Source organism: Dermochelys coriacea, chromosome 8, assembly GCF_009764565.3.
Source record: "Dermochelys coriacea isolate rDerCor1 chromosome 8, rDerCor1.pri.v4, whole genome shotgun sequence".
In the NCBI taxonomy this organism is placed as follows: domain Eukaryota; kingdom Metazoa; phylum Chordata; order Testudines; family Dermochelyidae; genus Dermochelys; species Dermochelys coriacea.
Window position 1 is genome coordinate 75,155,420 of NC_050075.1, and position 18,022 is coordinate 75,173,441.

Here is an 18,022-nt window from a genome sequence, read left to right on the forward strand (position 1 = left end):
TGTGTCCAGTTTTGGGCCCCACACTACAGGAAGGATGTGGATAAATTGGAAAGAGTACAACGAAGGGCAACGAAAATGATTAGGGGTCTAGAGCACATGACTTATGAGGAGAGGCTGAGGGAGCTGGGATTGTTTAGTCTGCAGAAGAGAAGAATGAGGGGGGATTTGATAGCTGCTTTCAACTACCTGAAAGGGGGTTTCAAAGAGGATGGCTCTAGACTGTTCTCAATGGTAGCAGATGACAGAACGAGGAGTAATGGTCTCAAGTTGCAATGGGGGAGGTTTAGATTGGATATTAGGAAAAACTTTTTCACTAAGAGGGTGGTGAAACACTGGAATGCGTTGCCTAGGGAGGTGGTGGAATCTCCTTCCTTAGAGGTTTTTAAGGTCAGGCTTGACAAAGCCCTAGCTGGGATGATTTAACTGGGACTTGGTCCTGCTTTGAGCAGGGGGTTGGACTGGATGGCCTTCTGGGGTCCCTTCCAACCCTGATATTCTATGATTCTATGATTCTAAGTCTTTAAACCATGATTTAAGGACTTCAATAGCTCAGACATGGGTGAGGTTTTTCATAGGAGTGGGTGGGTGAGATTTTGTGGCCTGCACTGTGCAGGAGGTCAAACTAGATGATCAGAATGGTCCCTTCTGACCTTAGTATCTATGAAAACAGGGTGAATCACTTGATTGCCCTATTCTGTTCATTCCCTTTGAAGCATCTGGCATTGGCCACTGTCAGAGAGGATAGTGGGCTAGATGGGCCTTTGGTCTGACCCACTATGACCGTTCTTAAGCTCTTACCATTTAAGAGAGCATAAATTAACTCTTTTGGCTGTAGAAGACTTGCCAAATGAAACATACTAACAAGTGTAACTTCAGCAAAAGAACACTTGTGTTCTGTTTTTTTTCATATCCTAAACCAACAAAATTGTTCCTTACTTCTTTGGTCTTGCTAGATCTTCCTCCGAAATCAGAAGGTCAGACGCTATTCGTATCACAACTTCAGTTGAGAGACACCAGTTTAAACTGTCATTTGAAAATCTTACTTGGGAACTGTTTGATGTTTTCAAATGTGTTCAGTGTTTAACCATTAGAATACTCAGGAGCTGTATACATATCCTAAACTAAAGGATGAGAACAAAGTGTTACTGGGCTCTTGTCCTTCTCACTGTGAACCAATAGCCTTCTGCTCTTCTTGTTTCTTTCAGTGTTCTAGTTCTCTTCAAACTTCAGTAGTTGAACTACCATAAACCACAGCAGGTTCCCAGGCTCAGAGGGTTTGGTTGGGGGAAAGGGAACAGGCTTCATCCAATCGAGACGAGTCTTACCCATTCCTTTCTCCCAGAGGCTAGAAACCTTCCCTTGTCCCAGCACAATATACCCTATTGGCTTTTAGGCACTATCCAAAGTGTCAAACACTTGGAAACTAATCAGCTCTCTTAAGAGTTAAAAAAAACAACTGATCATACCACAGGAGTGGTATGAAGATTGGCAGCAGCAGATAAGGAAGAACTTGGTTCACCAGAGAAGCAAAAGCAGTAGTAGGTAGTGCAAACTGTTAGGTGAGGTTCTCCTCACCCCCACCCCCAATAGTGAGAGCCAGAGGGTGCAGCAGCCATTTTCTCCAGTCGGTCCTCTTATTCCTGTAAATTGCTGTGGTAGTAACCTAGTTCTTGAGTCCTGAAGTAGATGGGCGCACCATCCTGAAGCTGTTGTGGCTGCCAGGACCCCATCTTCAGGTACTTATCTCTTACGGGGAAGATTATGCCTGGTGGGGTGCCTGGACTAGTTGGTATGGGGTCAGTAAGGCTGCAGGGCTGGGCATGCTTTTCTTCTTCCCTGCTTGTAGTGGATAGGGGTAGCAGCAGCCTTGTATTTCTCTGAAGCAACCTCCTTCATCAGGAGCATGCAGCCTCATGACGGCAGTCTGTTTCTTCAGCCTGAAGATAACATCACATTATCTAGTGCCCCCCATCCTCTCCACAAAAAACCCCAAACCTGTCCCCTAGGCAGAGGCCAATTTGAGCCTAGTGCTTAATCCAGATCTGTCTCTAGTTACTAATTTGAGAAGGATACACAGATAAATGCACTAAGGCATCAAATCTTTGTAATAGATTTAAGTTGTGCATTGTGGGGGAGAATAGCTTACATAACAAATTTCATGAAGTGTTACTGTCAGGAGTCCGTAACTTGGTTTCAGTTCCATTCAGTACTTATTAAAGTTCCACTTTTCTTTTCAGTTCCTGTCCCATTTCCCTGTCCTTTTCAACCTCCTCAGTTCCCTATCTGTCTATTTCAGTTCAGCATTAATTCAGGTCCTTATTACAGCTACCACTTCTCAAACCATACATTTTCAGCATAGTTCATGACTAGGAACTAAATGGAATGATCAGTATTAAGCTTGAAATTAATCCCCCAAAATAAGGTTTCTTTATAAAGCCAAAGCTGGTAAACATTTGTATTTTTCTCTAGAGCACTGCAGTAAAGAACCAAAGGTAAAGCCTTTGTGCAACTTCCATCTATAGGTCAACGACTATTTGGAGAGTCAGGGTGTTTGACCACCTTTGGGGTATGGGGTAGTATCTTCACCAATTTCATTTCCTCAGTGTAGCTAGATCATTGTGTCAGCCTAGATAGTCATCTAGAATTATGATGTGTAAGCAGAAGCCTAAGATGCCTGGACACAATGACTGATGGGTCTTAACCTTGCTATGGTCAGTGTTTTCTCAAGATACAAATCTGTATAGTATAATTTCATAAGGGATGGGGGGAGGGGGGAATGTCAAATGTGAAGACACTATGGTGGAGTGTTCACAAAACTATAGTTAAAGTTGTGCTTTATAATCTAATGTTGGGTTAAAGCCTCAACTGAAACTGCATAGTTGAGGAAACAATTGAACCACTTGTGGATGATCTTCCTTGGAAACTTGCTGATGCTAAAAGACAACTTAGTGAAAAAATTAGGCTTTACATCGGTTTCTGCAATGGCAGTAGGAACTTCCTAAACTAAAAGTTTTCCCCACATCAGGATAGCAGGCGAGCGTATATATCAAGGTATTGTATCATCAGAACAGAAGATAATGGGGATAATTTTGACTTTTCTGAGGAAATGGGGAGGAAAAGAAAAATCTTTGGTAGATGTAGGCTGTTGTAAACCTTTAAGCAGTTTGACGTAGTCATGGACTATCTGTACTGACTTGTCCTTGTTGTGGTCCAGAATGTATACAGAATAATTTAACATGGTACTGTAAAGTTGTAAGGACAGTTGCACAATCCTGGTCAATTATGGGCATCTGTGTAAATGATTCATTTTCTCTCATGAAATCTAAGATTTAAATAGGACGCATTTTATTGGGTTTAACAAATCAATGTGTGCTCAAATCATATCTTAAAATGCAAAAGCTCCATCTCATCCTAAATGCAGATATATTAAGAACCTTTGTCTTCTGTTCAGCTTTTTCTTTAGTTTGGCACTAACTGTGCTGCCTTAAAATGGGAAGCCTGTTAACTGCGAGTCTGAAAAAGAACCTTAAATCGGGTCCCTCACAAATATTAGTTGCATTCCCTACCCCATCCTGCTTATCAGAAGCTATCATATGGGAATTGCTAGAAAATAGTTGAGCTCAACGTAAGTGGAAAAAAAAATTCTTAAAATATCTCTGAATAGGGAAAAGCAATTTATCCATTTTATGAAGATAAAAACTTAAATTTATTTTCTGCGTAAAATGCATATTAGTGAGATCTCATCAGTTTTTGAGAGAATAATTTGAGTAAGAGGCTTTTATAATCACACCAAACTCAGATATTTACTTAAGTTTGTTTATGAAGTATAAAATTCTGTTTATGCTGCTGATTCATTGGTTAGACTAAATTATTACTGTCTTTTTAAGGCAAGATAATTTTGGTAAGAATTTTAGTTTAGACTGATCATGACTGTAATTTCTTACGTAATGCCTAAAATGTTTTCCAATGAGTTGATAGTACTTTGTATAACTTTATAGTAACATTGGTTAACATTTAAACTGTCAACCCTGATATTAGTAAATATTATTTTCAAAATATTTAAATACATTGCTATAATTTTTCCCAGTGATGTTAGCCTAGTGGTACATTACGTGACTAAGAACTCTAATGAAAATAACTCTCTCACTAGTTAGAGATAACATCAGCAGTCATGAAGGAAGGCTCTAGTACCTTGTCCTAAGACCAGCTTTGTTTTTCCTTCCCTATGTCCTTGCAATTTATAAACTGCTGAAGCTAGATTTAATCTGTTACTTATTACAGCCACTAAGCAACAACATCAAACTTCTAGTGCTTTGTGTTGCAAGGGGAAGTTGCATCATTTTTCTTTGAAAAGTGATACTTGAAAATGGCACACAGGGAACCCCACAAGGTCAGCTACTTCCACATCAAATGTATTTGGTGTATGAATATTTTTCCAGTTGCCAGTTCTACAGACACCATGAAATCTGAAAGATAAACTGGCATCTTTCCTTCCCTTGCATCACCAGTAACGAAAGTTCTGCAGGCAAAATTATACCCTTAGTGAGAGCTGTGTACTGGTGTAACTGATTGGAATTCAATAAATAATTCTGCCCATAAAGGAATGGAATCAGCTACTTCTGTCATAGCTGAGTTTGCTCTGTGATGTTCACAGGAGTAAAAATCAGCAAAAACTCATCTTAGTTACTGAAGTAAGCAGATTTGTTGAATAAGGTGCCATGTTCACACAGCTGTTTTTCGAAACAGAGCCCTCACTTAGTTTCCATATAATATCATCATGGTTTAAATAGACACAAGATTGTCGTCATTTCTGTTGAGTATAGAAAAACAAATTCCTTCTATTACAAGGAATTACTCTAGAAATACACTGGGCTGATTCTAATGGATTCTATTCTTGATCTATAGTGGGAGTGAGTGATGTTATTGGGCTGTTTCTTTCCCACCTTTCAACCTATTTATTTACTCCTTCCACTTTGATGCATCAGTCCTCCAACAAAGGAGGAAAATAAAATTTTGAAACTTCTGCTTGCTTACTTGTAGAAATAGCAGGAACACTTTAAAGCTGCCATAAAAGGGACAGACAGTTTTATTTGGGGGTGTTGGGTTTTTTTGCCCTTTGGGTTGCCTCTAAAACTAGACTGGCCAAAGCATTAAACCCCAAACAGCCCTGCACTAATTCAGGAAAGACTAGAGGAACTGCCTTCATCTAATTTTCTGGCTCCATGGCTGCTCATTCTGTGGGTAGATAAATACTGTGTATGCATTAGTCTAGCAATATATTCTGTAGTGGATACTTTACAGGTGTTATGCAATTAAGTACAGAAATTGCATCTAACTATCAGTATTGTAGACAGAAAGTGATGGAAGCTAAAATTCAGTGTATTGTGAGACTCCTTCCTTAACTCGTGCCATAAAGAGGTTTGGAAGAAAGTACATGGATGTGCGCTCAGGACCCTGACCTTCATCTTAATAGCCTGGTATTTGAGTATATTGTGGTTTTTAATATTCAATTGTATTTAATATTTAAAAAAATATTTAATAGAGGCTTCGGGTCCAGGTTCCAAGGGCACTTACCTCAAGCGGCTCCCGGAAGTAGCATCATGTTCCTTCTCCAGCTCCTGTGTGGAGCTGCGGCCAGGTGGCTCTGCTTGCTGCCCCATCCACAGGCACTGTCCCTGCAGCTCCTATTAGCTCATGGCTATGCCACAGCTTCGGGAGCCACGTAGTGTAGCCCCCCATCCAGCACCCTGGCCAGAGCAGGGCCAGACTGCGTGGTCACAGGCTGGCTTAAAACAGCTCCGGCCTGCGGGCCATACTTTGCCCACCCCAATGTAAATCCTAAAATTCTACCAAAAAACTTCACATTTAAAATGCTCATCTATGCTTTTTTAAAAATAAATAAATAAATCCAAGGCCCTGTTAACATTCTCATTGCGAGAACACAAATTCAAATATAAAATTAATAAGCATTTTATATTTGGAATGAACATCACATACTGATAGTTTCCACAAGTCAAGAAAGCTGCATTTTCAGCTAGGCTATACTCCTCCATCCAGGTTTGAAGTCAGTGGGACTTGTGCTCCAGAGTCACTTAGGTCCTTTTGAAAATCACACTTTTTGGTGCCTAAATATTGGGTTATAAGCCTAGAATTAGGCTTCTATTTTTGAAGAATTTGGCCTGTGTATAAAAATAATCAACTAAATAGTTAGGAGCAATTTTGCTTTGAAGTGATTTTATGCCACTAAAAAGTTTTTAATAGTTCTAATGCCATATGCTGTAAACATTTTGTGTACATGCTTAACTTTAAACACATGACTACTAAGGTAAGTAAGATTCCTTCTTTAAATTTTCAGAATCAGGGAAGTAATTTTCAATGTTTGTTTTTTTTTCCCTATAGTAGGTTAGTAAAAATCAAATAAGATGCTATCAGTAGTGTGTTAATAAAAAGCATTTATAGTTTAGTTCATTATAAAGGTATAATCTAAAGTTGCAATAGCAAATTTCAAATTATTTTGACAGTCTCAATCTAATTTTATTCAATAATTAAAAAAAAATTTAAATTGCTCCACCCTATTTATGTCCCATGAGGTTATAGTAAAGGATAACATTTTCTGGGTATTTTAACTAAATCTGTTGATTTTTTTTAAATTAGTTTTAAAAACCAGGACCTTCAAGAAATGTCCTGTCTGACCTCTTCTTTTTTGGGGGGGGGGAGGGAGGGAGGAAGAGACTTTTTGCTAACAAATGACTGGCTGGCTTATCCTTCAAACGTACATATGGTTAAAACTGCCTTCTACCGTCAAATGTAAACGTAAACTCTTCAAACTTCTCCACAGAGCTCTGCCTGTGTGCCACAACCCTGTACTGAGGGGACTAATTCAGTGTATGTCATTTAAGCCTTCAGATCCTTATTATTGTCGGCAGAGAATAGGTGATGGCGCACTGTGTGTGCAGGGGGCGAGTTGCTGATCTTGAGAAACTTGTGTGACAATTAACTCATTTCACAAAGGCCATTGTACCGTCTTCAGATGGTGACATTTTTCAGTTACTGCTAGTCTAGGTGAGATTTAAATCCGTGATCTAGAAGTGAAAAGCTCTGTCTTAAACCCCTGATTGTCAGTCTCCTGAAATAAGGTGGTATTATAAGCATGAAGATTTTGAACAAGCTTTCTTGCTTTTTTTCTTTAAAAAACAGAAGGAAGAAGGAAAAATTCAAGGGCAGCTTAATAACTCTGACTCTAACCAGTATATTAGAGAACTGAAAGATCAGATAGCAGAGCTGAATGATGAGGTAAGTGACGGAAAAAAAGCTGTCATCTTGCTCATTTGTATCTTTTGTTCTAGTATCTTGTAACAGCATAGCAGTTCTAGCTGATTATGAGGAACTATTACAGTTTAAAGATTTGACTCTTTCTACGGCAATATTTTTTTCACCTAACACTGTAAAAATAACATTCCAGTTTATTTAGTGAGTTTTGGCTAAAAATAAGGAATCAACATTTTGTCAATCTTTTTATTAATGTTAAAATGACCCAAAAACGTTACCTGTGTTTTTCCTAATTCTCGTGAGCTTTTAGGAAGGGTGTACAATAAGCAATAATTAATCGTGTGTTGAAATGTTACACTGCATTAGAAGCTCTTGTTAGCATTAAAATAACTTCAGTTCTTTATTTGCATGCTTTTTAAGGTGAAATAAATTAAACTAAACTATACTTTGTGGTATTTACCGTTGAGAGGAAAGGTCTTTAAGTGGAAGTATTACTGAGATTGCTTAAAAAAAAAAAAAAGGATGCTTGCTTAATGTCAGTTAACAGATTTCTTTGTTTTAAAAATTGCCACAACTTTGAACCGATGAAATTCCTGACAGACTTCCTTAATATAAAGATTTTAATAATTTTCTGTTAACTATAAAGATTCTGGAGGATTTTAAACACAGAAGGCTTGTATAACCAGGACTCTGACTGGTATAGTTCATCTTTGTCATCTCATAACATTATAGAGATATGCCTGTGGCTCTTTTGCACCGTGAGTGTTTAGATAGTCATCTTTGCTCTTTTTTTTATACTGCTAATATACACTTTCCAAATAAACAGGTTTAATACAGTCAGCTGAAATCTTAAAGTTGTAGAGCAATGCAACCTGTTCTAGTGTTCTTTCTATTAAATAATCACACCACTTACTTACCATGATGCAGTTAGTGTTTTCGTAACATGTACAAACTACTCTAGTAAACACAACCTTAAAAGGCTCAACCTTTTTAGGACCCATCCTTGAGGATTATAATAAAGTGGAGAATCTTGCACTGCTGTCTGTACTGTAGATAAAGGACTTCAGTCTCTAGGGCTATCAATCCAGCACCTTTAGCATGCACTAAACTCACTTAAAAATAAAGATAAAATCAATACCCTGCCATCTTGCATTAAAGAATGTTATGTTTAAATGGATACAATTAACCTGCTTATGCCCTCAACCTTCTTTAAGGGAAGGTGAATTACTTCCAGAATCCTTAGAACAGGTATATTTTGCAAAAATGTTAGGAGTATCTAAGGAACGGTGCCTGACTAGTTAAACTTGTAACTAAGACTGAACAAGTTCAGGGAAAATGGGAATGGGTGAAAAGTCAATGAATTTCAGCACAGCTGTTTTTGGAAGAACAATGTTTGAAGTTAACTTTTCTTTGTCCAATATCTTGCAAAAGCTGAATGGCTAAGCAAAATTTTTGACAAAGCTATTCCTGAGTGTAGCAAACTACATTAGATGAAACTGTTAATGCACACCCACAGGTTCCATGTGAGCCAGTTAGTGTGCAACATGCTAGTGCACACTTACAATCCTCTGCTGCAGACTAATAAATCATGTACACAGGTTCTAAATCTCTACTAATGGGTGACTGGAAATGAATTTAGTTCATTTGTTCATTAGTATCAACTCTTACAATACATTTTTTGGATAAATCTAATTTTTTTTCCTTGCATGTATGTTTTTGCAGAAAAGTCTTAATGCAAGAGTGTCTTGACAAAATGATGAAGCAAAAATGATGGTTCGGGTCCTCAGTGTTTAATCTTTCCTCTTTAAGATTAATATATTTTAGCAGGTACCTATAAAACTATAGACCAATCCTTATAAAATTTTGTACTGAAAAGAGAGGCCCTCTTTCTATATGGCCCAACAATGGCTACAAACTTTCTCCTTTAGCTAACTGATCTTTGGGTCTACTTCTCTAAAAGTTTATAGAAACGTTAAGAATAAACCTGCAAATTCATCTCCCTGAAGATAGGGCATTGTTGTACGTGATATGCTGACCACAGCCATTCAGCTGGCTCAGATGTAAAACACATTCATTGGGATTAAGGAGAATTCATAGGAACTTTGTGAAGTTACTCCTTTTTAATGCATTATAGCTACATGACTTTAAATTAAGCGCACAGACTTAGAGCTGACTGAAAAACAGACGTCCCTTCCCATGAAAAAGTTACTTTTTTTTACAAATGTTTTGTCCTGATGGAACACAGGTTTTTTTGCAAAACTGAAAATTTCTCTCAGAAAATTTTGGTTTTGCAAAAAGGGTGTCTTTTTCATTGGAAAATCATTTCAATAACATTTTCAGACAGCTCTATATGAATGTAAATGCTGTTTTATTTATCTTACAGAAAAACTGAGACTAAGGGCCAGATCCTCAGCTGATGTAAAGTGATATAGAGTCACTAAAGTCAATGAATCTCTGCCAATTTATATCAACTGAAGCTTTGGCTCAATTCAGTTAGACTGGACTCTGGGTGAAATATGGACATGGACACAAGTATTTGTTACTTTGGGGGTGGGGAAGCTAAGCTAGTACAAGTATCTATCTGGTAAATCTAGGTTTGCAACAGAAAATCTAGGTAAATATTTTAAGCAGAAATAATTATACTGAATTGCTGTGTTTCAGACCATCAGATTATGGAACAAATCTTATTTTAAACTGAAGCTTGTGTATCTAAATACTGTTTCTGGAAAAAATTCTGAGAGATTTATCTTTGTCCCAAGATAGCCCATTTGTACTAAATTGAACATCTCATGACAGAATTAACTTTAGAGGCCTACACCTGCCCCCATTGGACTGCTTATGTGATTATACAGGTGCTTACGTACCTTACTGAATCTGGGTGTTGGGACCTACCAAGCTGTCACTTTACCACCATATTTTACTCAGTAGAATCCTTTTGTCAGGGGACTGACTTGTGTTACCACATTGGAACCAGCGCCTCAGCTACTTCTGCAGCCTAACTTCTCCCTCCTGTATAAGCCCTGGAACTGAATCACAGTTCCAGTTTTAGTTCTGTACTATAGGAAGCACCTTCTCTCAGCAGCTCCGCTTTATGGAGGGATGAACATGGAAAAAGGGCCTGTGGGCATATGACTGATACTGGCTAAAGGGGATCCACTCTAACCCTTTGAATATCCCAAGCTGTTGAACTCTCCTACCCCATCCTCTTAGTCATTTGCCTTCAGCCACATGGTATTCAACACTGGCAATAGCTGGCCCACTGGGGGCTGCCATCCAGGGTGCGCTAGTCCACCCATAGACTTGTGTTCCTAAATGAGATGAGATGTTTGGGAAGTTACATTAGTCACTAAACTGTTCCTTATAATTACTGTGGGGATTATACTTGGAGAGAGCCCACTTCCACAGTTCTAGTGACCAGCCAGCTGCCTCTTCCCCCGGCACTGCAGAGACTCCTGGGATTTGCCTTGGCCTTCCTTTGGGTCCCCTTCTAATAAAATAAGGCATCTAATGTAGCTTTAAAAAAAAACAAAAAACCCTCTAAGAGCAACTCTGCTTCCTCCCAGAGTGATTCAGGATAAATGCATCAGTATCCCTGGTGTCAAACATTCTGGATTCTGAAAGGCTGTGAGGCTTTGCTAGGATAAGAGGTGGAGGTGCTTCCCCTGCTAAGGTATCCCAAGGGAAACATGTTCAGCATGACATAGCTTGTGTCTCAGGTACTTTGTTCCTTGGAGGAGGTAGTGTATAGAGTGTACATTCCTAAGGTTTATGCTTCCCTTTATCTTCTCCTGAAGAAAAAGCAGTAAAAGTTTGGTGCTGTCCCTAAGAGGACAGCACCAAATACCATCCTTTTTTAAAAAGAGTCTCTTCTCCCCCCACCCCCATTGAGGGTACTATTCCCTCAGGCACCATATGGATAAAATATAGCACCACAGTATTTTAAGGAGGAGTTATGTCCTCTGTTTCCATCTTCAAACCCTCTTTTTGTCCTGGCTTAAGGCCATTCAGCAAACCTGTAGTAGTTGTGCAGATGTAAGAGCTTCACTAAAGCCCGGTCTATACTACCTCTTTCTTACGTCGATAAGTGGTGTGAATAAGCCATCCCTCTGAATGATATAAATTACACTGACCTGAGTGTCAGTGTAGACAGCACTATGTCAGTAGGAGAGCTTCTCCCACTGACGTAGCTACCGCTTCTTGCAAAAATGGATTTATTTACACTGATGGGAGAGAGCTCTTCATAGAGGATCTTCACCAGATGTGCCACAGCAGTGCAACTGTAGTGCTTCTAGTGTAGATTAGCTCTTAGATAAAGCTTCTTTTGGGCTCAGCCATGATCAGAATTGGTATGGATGCCTCTCAGGGTTTGGGGAGCCCCAATGCTGTCATACTCTTGCCAAGAGAGATGGTTCAACAGAAGGCGCAAAGAACATCAGTTGCCAGAATTGAGCCATTGGGATGCCTTCAGATACCTTTCTCCTCTCTTGACCTCATCTGCCTTCTTAATGGTGAGACAACAAGAATGCGAAGGCTTACGTAGACAGGCAGATAGGACCTGATGCTCTTCTGTATAGGAGGCATACTCCAGAATCCTCCTTTGGGCAGGGAAGAAACAACTCTGCATTACAGCAGTCTGTCAGGGGCAAGCTCAACACACAAGCCCATTGACTCAACCTTTACAACCTTTCCCCAAGGAAATGGGAATTGAACAGTAGGGTTCTCCACCAAGTGTTATCAAATGGGACACTTGCTAAATTCTTATTTGCCTTCTGCAAAAACAAAAGCCTTGGATCTTGTCTGTTCCAGGCACTGGGAGAAATGGGCCCGGAGGACCGATGCCTTCTCATTCAACTACTCCGAATGTCAGGATTCCAATGTAAATTGAAGACAGGAATCACCCTTGTTGATCTGTCGTCTGCATATGACACTGTCTGGAGACAGGTCCGCCTCCATAAGGTCTCCCACGTCATTCACTGCCAGCGAATGATCTGCCTGTTGGCAGCAATGACTGGGGACTGCTGCTTTAAGGTACACCTTAAGAGTTCTTGGTCTACTGATCTGGCCATTAACTCAGGCATCCCTCAGGGCTCTGTCCTGGGCCCAGTAATTTTTAATCTATACACCGCGGATATACTAGCGATGGAGTCAGGAAATTCATGTATGCGGATGATATTGCCCTAGCTGTTCAGCATACAAGCCTCCATACAATCAGCTGCATCCTAACCTGAGATCTTAGCACAATGGCTGATTATTTCCAATGCTGGAAACTTAGGCCTAATCCAAAAAAACCCCGGTGGTAACTACTTTCCAACTGAACGATAAAATGGCTAATACCAAACTTAATGTGCAGCTCTGCCATGTGAGCGTCCACCACAAAGCTAATCCAAAGTATCTTGGCGTTACACTGGACCGGAGTTTGACCTTTCGACAACACCTCGAACTCCTGCGATAAGGTTAGATCTTGTTTGGCGCTTATCAGAAGATCGGCCAGAACATCATGGGGCTCCAGTCCACAGTCCTTACGAACTGAAACAATTGCCTTGGTATATTCTGCAGCTGAATATTGTGCACCAGTGTGATCTTATAGCAGTCACACTGAACTCCTTGACACTCAACTCACTAATGCTATGCACATAGTGTCGGGGATGCTCAAATCTACTCCAGTTGACTGGCTCCCAGTCCTATTGCACATCCAGCCTCCACAGATTAGAAGAGCTGCTCAGGCAACTCGCTTTCTTAATCATGTCAATGTAAATACAATGATCCCACTGCACCATGACCTGCAGAATCTGCCAAAAACTAGATTAAAATCCCACAACTCTCCTATGGAACTGGATCAAGATCTTTACACCTAACTTTGATGCTGAGGCTCAGCGGAGAGTCTCATGGAGCATTTCGACTACTCAAAACAAACAGCTAGTCGTTGATCCTGTTAAAGCAAAACCTGGTGGTTCCTCATGTCGGAAAGACTAGTGCCAATTGAATCGCATCAGGACATCTCATGGAAGAAGAGGGTTTGTCCACATTAAGTGGAAAATGAGGCAAACACCTCTGACTGTGGTCACCAAGCACAAACAATAGAGCACATCATATCTGAATGTTCCCTTTGTTCTTTCACCAGGGGTCTGAAGGACATTTACCAGCTCACTGCTGTGGCAATGTGCTGACTATCAAACTTGGATATAAATTTGCAATGGTTGCTACCTACCGAAGCCATACGAAAGAAGAAGAATGTCTGATATATTCCTTGTCGTCGTCTCTTCTGCCTTTTGGTGATTCTGGCAAAAAGATTAGATTGGGCAGGGCTGGGGTGAACTTGATAGCCTCCTAAGGACTCTCCGGCCCTGGTTCCCTTGACTCCAAGAGATGTCTCCCCTTCTTGGGAGCTGCTACTTTTAGAAGGAATCCTGATTCAAGGCCCAATGAAATGCCAAGATCCAGCTAACAGCTTAGAGCTTGAGTATAGAACTCTAAAAGTTTGGATATTTTGATGCCATGGTGGATTTTTTTTTCTTTCACCAGAAATGACTCCATCTCAAGTTCATTATTGGATCTGTAAGGTGATGGGAACCTAGTATAATGTGAGCATCAAATCCTATCTCAAAATTTGTTTTCTGGATTTATCAAAGGACTGAGCGTCTACCTCTTGATTCAGAGTTGTTTCCCTAGGAGCTCTTGCACGGTGTGTCCCCAGCATCTTTTGCTTGCATCACCAGATTCCTGAAGACAATTACCAAACTTTATCATCCTGTTAAGATACCTGTTGGCAACTGTAAGCTTAACTTTTAGTCTTGAATCCCAGACAGAACCAAACCTTTGAATGAATGGCTATCATCTTTATTCTTCATTTTCCTCAGTCTTGCCTTTTTGGCTGCTGTGACTGCCAGATGAGCAATTGAACTTAATGCCTTGTCCATTAAAAAGCCCTTCCTATTGTTCCCCCCCACCCCACCCCAAGAGAGATTCAGAATTATTATTTACAAGGGTTTTGCCCTGCCATCTTAACCAGAACATATTTCTTCTTTGTTGTCTTAGACCATCTCATCCTCGAGATCACAGGTGGCACTGTCTAGATGTCTGCATAGCCTTCAAATCCAGCTTGATTAGGTCACATCCTTTAGGAAATCGTATTCTTTGTTGCTTATGGTGGTAAAAACAAGGGCTTCAAAGCATCCATGGAAATCCTCTCCAGACTGTTCAATACTGCTGCTGTAGATACTTACTAGAGGTTGGAAAACCTCCAAGTCTGAGCTCACAAAACAAAATCTGTCTACATCTCAGGCAGAAGTATAGCCTCCGACAAGGAGATGTGCAAAGGATCCAGCTGACAAGCTCTACGTCTATTTTCCAAATCCTATCAGTGTGATGCTGTGACATCTTCAAATACTGCGTTTGTTTGCCCAGTTCTACAGTTTGCCATTCTCCCCTTACTTGCCTCCTTATTTTCCTCTACTGTTCCCTCCACCCTCTTCTTTAGGAAGATTGTTGGCTTCTTCCAAACACACTCTAGGCCAGAGTGTATTACAGCATGTGAGAATGGATCATTTGAAATTACTGCATCATTTGAAAGACTGACTTCAGGTAAACCTTCTTGTGACTGAGGAATCCTTTGGGTTTAATCCTATCTGTGTGTGGTTCTTTTAACTGTTAATTTTCTAGAGCACAAAACACAAGTGTCTCTTGACTGAGGCTATGGTGCATTTCCAAGGCTTACATAGTGATGCTGCGTTTCAATTGCTTTGTAACCTATGTGGGCATAGTAATCAAAAGTTCACAAGTGATCTCTGGTCTAGACTGAAAAGGTTTATTTGCAGTAAATTCAAATTGCATGTCCTCCCCTGTTGCTGGGTAAAACACCCCCCACAGTCAGGAAATTGCCAGTATACATAGGAAATGCACACACATTGCTTTTAAATGCGGGAGGTAAATAAACTGACAAAGTTTACTTCTTTCTCTAATGTTTCAAATACAGTAAAAGTTATAGATATAAAAAAAACACTTTTTATAAGCTGCAGATCTCCCTGTGTTTCGTCATATAGCCAGCCAATAGTCTTCACCTTGTACACTGAAATCGGTTGGCTTCTTCAGTTGAAGCCTTCAACATTTTAGGAAGACGAGCACTATAGACAGACTCAGTATTATGGACCTCTGTTCTATGCCCAGCTCTCTCTCCCAAAAAAACAAAAAAGACAAAACAAAAAACAAATCTACACTGTTCTCTCTCAGCACCAACTCAGCAGTTGAAAATATGCAATATTGTTAATTGTAATGTTGAATATATGTTCAAAACGCCCTTAAATTCTTCACAGCAACTAAATTTTTGCTACTAAAAATCATTTACCAATCTCTGTTAAAGCTTTCTCCATTAATAATTTTTACTTGATATTTCTAGTAAAAGCATATTGTCAAGCATTAACTCTGTTGTGCATCAGACAGCTATCCCTTTAAACTCCAGCAACATGGACAGTGATATTCTGTATTTCAGCAATCTTCTAGATAACCAACACAACTGCAGGAATGGACTCTGAATAGTAGAAAGAAAGTCAAAAGCAAAGACTCCACGGTTTCCACTTTTTTAAAATATTTTAAAATAGCTTGAAACACTGATAATGTGAAAGTCATCTAAATTTACAATATCAGATGGCAGTGTGATACTTCTGTCCTTACTGATTGTCACTTCATTGGACACCAATTTTATAAATTTTCTCCGTAAAGATTTGAAGGTTGGGATAGTGTAAAAATCTGGTGGCATTTTGGAAATTGTCACTAATTCAGACAGGAAGGCTGAACCCAGCTTCCGTCAAAGCTGTTAGTATCCTTTTGATTTACCTGTGAGACATCTCTGTTCAACAATGTATCCCATTGCAGTTCTCCTCCTTTTGATCCAAGCTATTCCTCTCTGTGAAAAGCTTCCATTTTCTTCCTGCCCTAAAGAGGAAATCCTGGTATCAGCAACTGTTGCCTCCTTTGGTGTCTAGTACTTAAGCAGTTCATTTGTTAAGAAATTATGCATGAAAAGAGTGGGCTATAATAGGTTTATCTGAGCAACTTAATAGAGTTGGGGGCTTAAGGAAAACAAGCAGAGTAAATATCTAAAACTGGATGCTGTCATCCAGTCCAGCATAAAATTACATAGAGACTACACTGTGTACATGTTGACCAGTGTTTTAATGGTTCTTGCTACCTCTCTTGTTCACTCTTAATTCAAACTGAATGGAATTAAATGATTTATAAACTACCTTAGTCCTGGGAGTGTTTTATGCACTACCTCTGTATACTTAGTCACTTTGTGTGTATTACAAAGCAGCTGTGTCTGCTTCCTGTTGGATGTTGCAAGGCTTAAATGTGTTACCTAGATTACAGGAGTGGTACAAAAGATTAGCATTGACATGCTTGCCCACAAACTACACTGACAGACCACAAGATACCTTTGGAGACAGAAGCAAGGTTTAAGAATAGTGGTTTCTCATTTTACAGGTTTTGTGATTTAGGACTGGAACTGCTTAAAACATTGTGAAATTGTTGTTAGTTAAAATTACACAAGGAATTTATACTAATGCAATGGTGTAAATGCTTTCTTTTGCTGTTTTTAATTAATGAAATCTTACACAGTAGAAAATGCCAGCTTTTGTGTATATTAATGCAGTATCTTAAATGGAGCAATTAGTTTTATTCTTATGGCTAGTTTCACACTGAGGCAGATTATGCCTGGCGTTTATGCAAGTTTACGTGGGGGAGCCAGGCAGACTTACTGTCCCTACTCCCTTATTGGTGTATAACGTTCTAGAGAAAGCATGACCTTGCCCCCCACCGGCACTGGCCCACAAAGTTGGCTGGCTGCATGGGGGTAGTAAGCTGTACTATTAAAAAAGGATGTAGCAGCAGGCATGATGTGTCTGCATGCCTAGGAGCTCTGCAGCTCCCCCCATTCATTGCCTACAGTGTACTAATGAGTGCTAGGTGTTTTTGAAATGTTATGTATTTAGAAGCTTATGCAGTAATAATAATGGGGACACTGTGGTCTTGCTATCAGGCATCATTCTGAAGCTCTTGTCAGTTAGTCACGCAACTTTTTTCACCCATATGCTATACAAATTTTAACTTGGGAGACATAGTGAGATAAGCTAAAGACCCCCCCCCCCGTCCAGCCCTGAAGCATAAGTTCATGACTCCAGGATTCCACTGAAGACAGCAATTTTACATCCGCTGTGGTTGATTGTGAACATTAGAGATGTTTCTAACATTAAAGACTTAATTTCTTACAAAACAAAACAACTTCCTTAGACTGGTGTAGGTATCCAGTACTTGTTCTTAACCGGAGAGCAGTTTAACACCACTTACTGAAATTAGTTTGGTTGTTTTTACTTATAATAAAGGAATTTTTTGCATCTTTTCTAAAAAATGTATATTTTTAGAAAAGCTTTACATCCCCCTGTTCATTTCAATGCAGTTGTATTTTTGGAAGCAGGAAGTCACTTGACATCCTTGAACCTTGTAGGAAACAAAAGTGTGTGTGTGTGTGTGTGTGTGTGTGTGTGTGTGTGTGTGTGTGTGTGTGTGTGTGTGTTGAAGCAACTTCTGGATCTTTATCCCTAGGTTAAGAAGGGCTTCCAGGTTGAAGACTTTGCAGGTCCTGCTAAGTGTATTTTGTAAGCGCACAGAGGAGCTACTGTAGATAAATCCATGTTCTTAAATTTGAATGCACCATTCTTGGAAATGTAGAAGTTTCAGGGATTTTCTGTCTTGGACATTC

The 18,022-nt window shown here is 39.7% G+C and overlaps 1 protein-coding gene across 21 annotated transcripts in view; it reads left to right on the forward strand.

Moving 5' to 3' along the window:
• EVI5 (ecotropic viral integration site 5) overlaps positions 1–18,022 on the forward strand; it is a 133,947-nt gene that overhangs the window by 91,065 nt on the left and 24,860 nt on the right. For 19 of the 21 annotated variants that reach the window (XM_038413199.2, XM_043520513.1, XM_038413209.2 and 16 more), the window contains one exon: positions 7,198–7,293. The exons of the other annotated variants lie outside the window; for them this stretch is intronic. In XM_038413199.2, the coding sequence (XP_038269127.1) occupies positions 7,198–7,293 (96 nt within the window). The remainder of the gene's footprint in view (positions 1–7,197; positions 7,294–18,022) is intronic. 21 annotated transcript variants of the gene reach the window in all.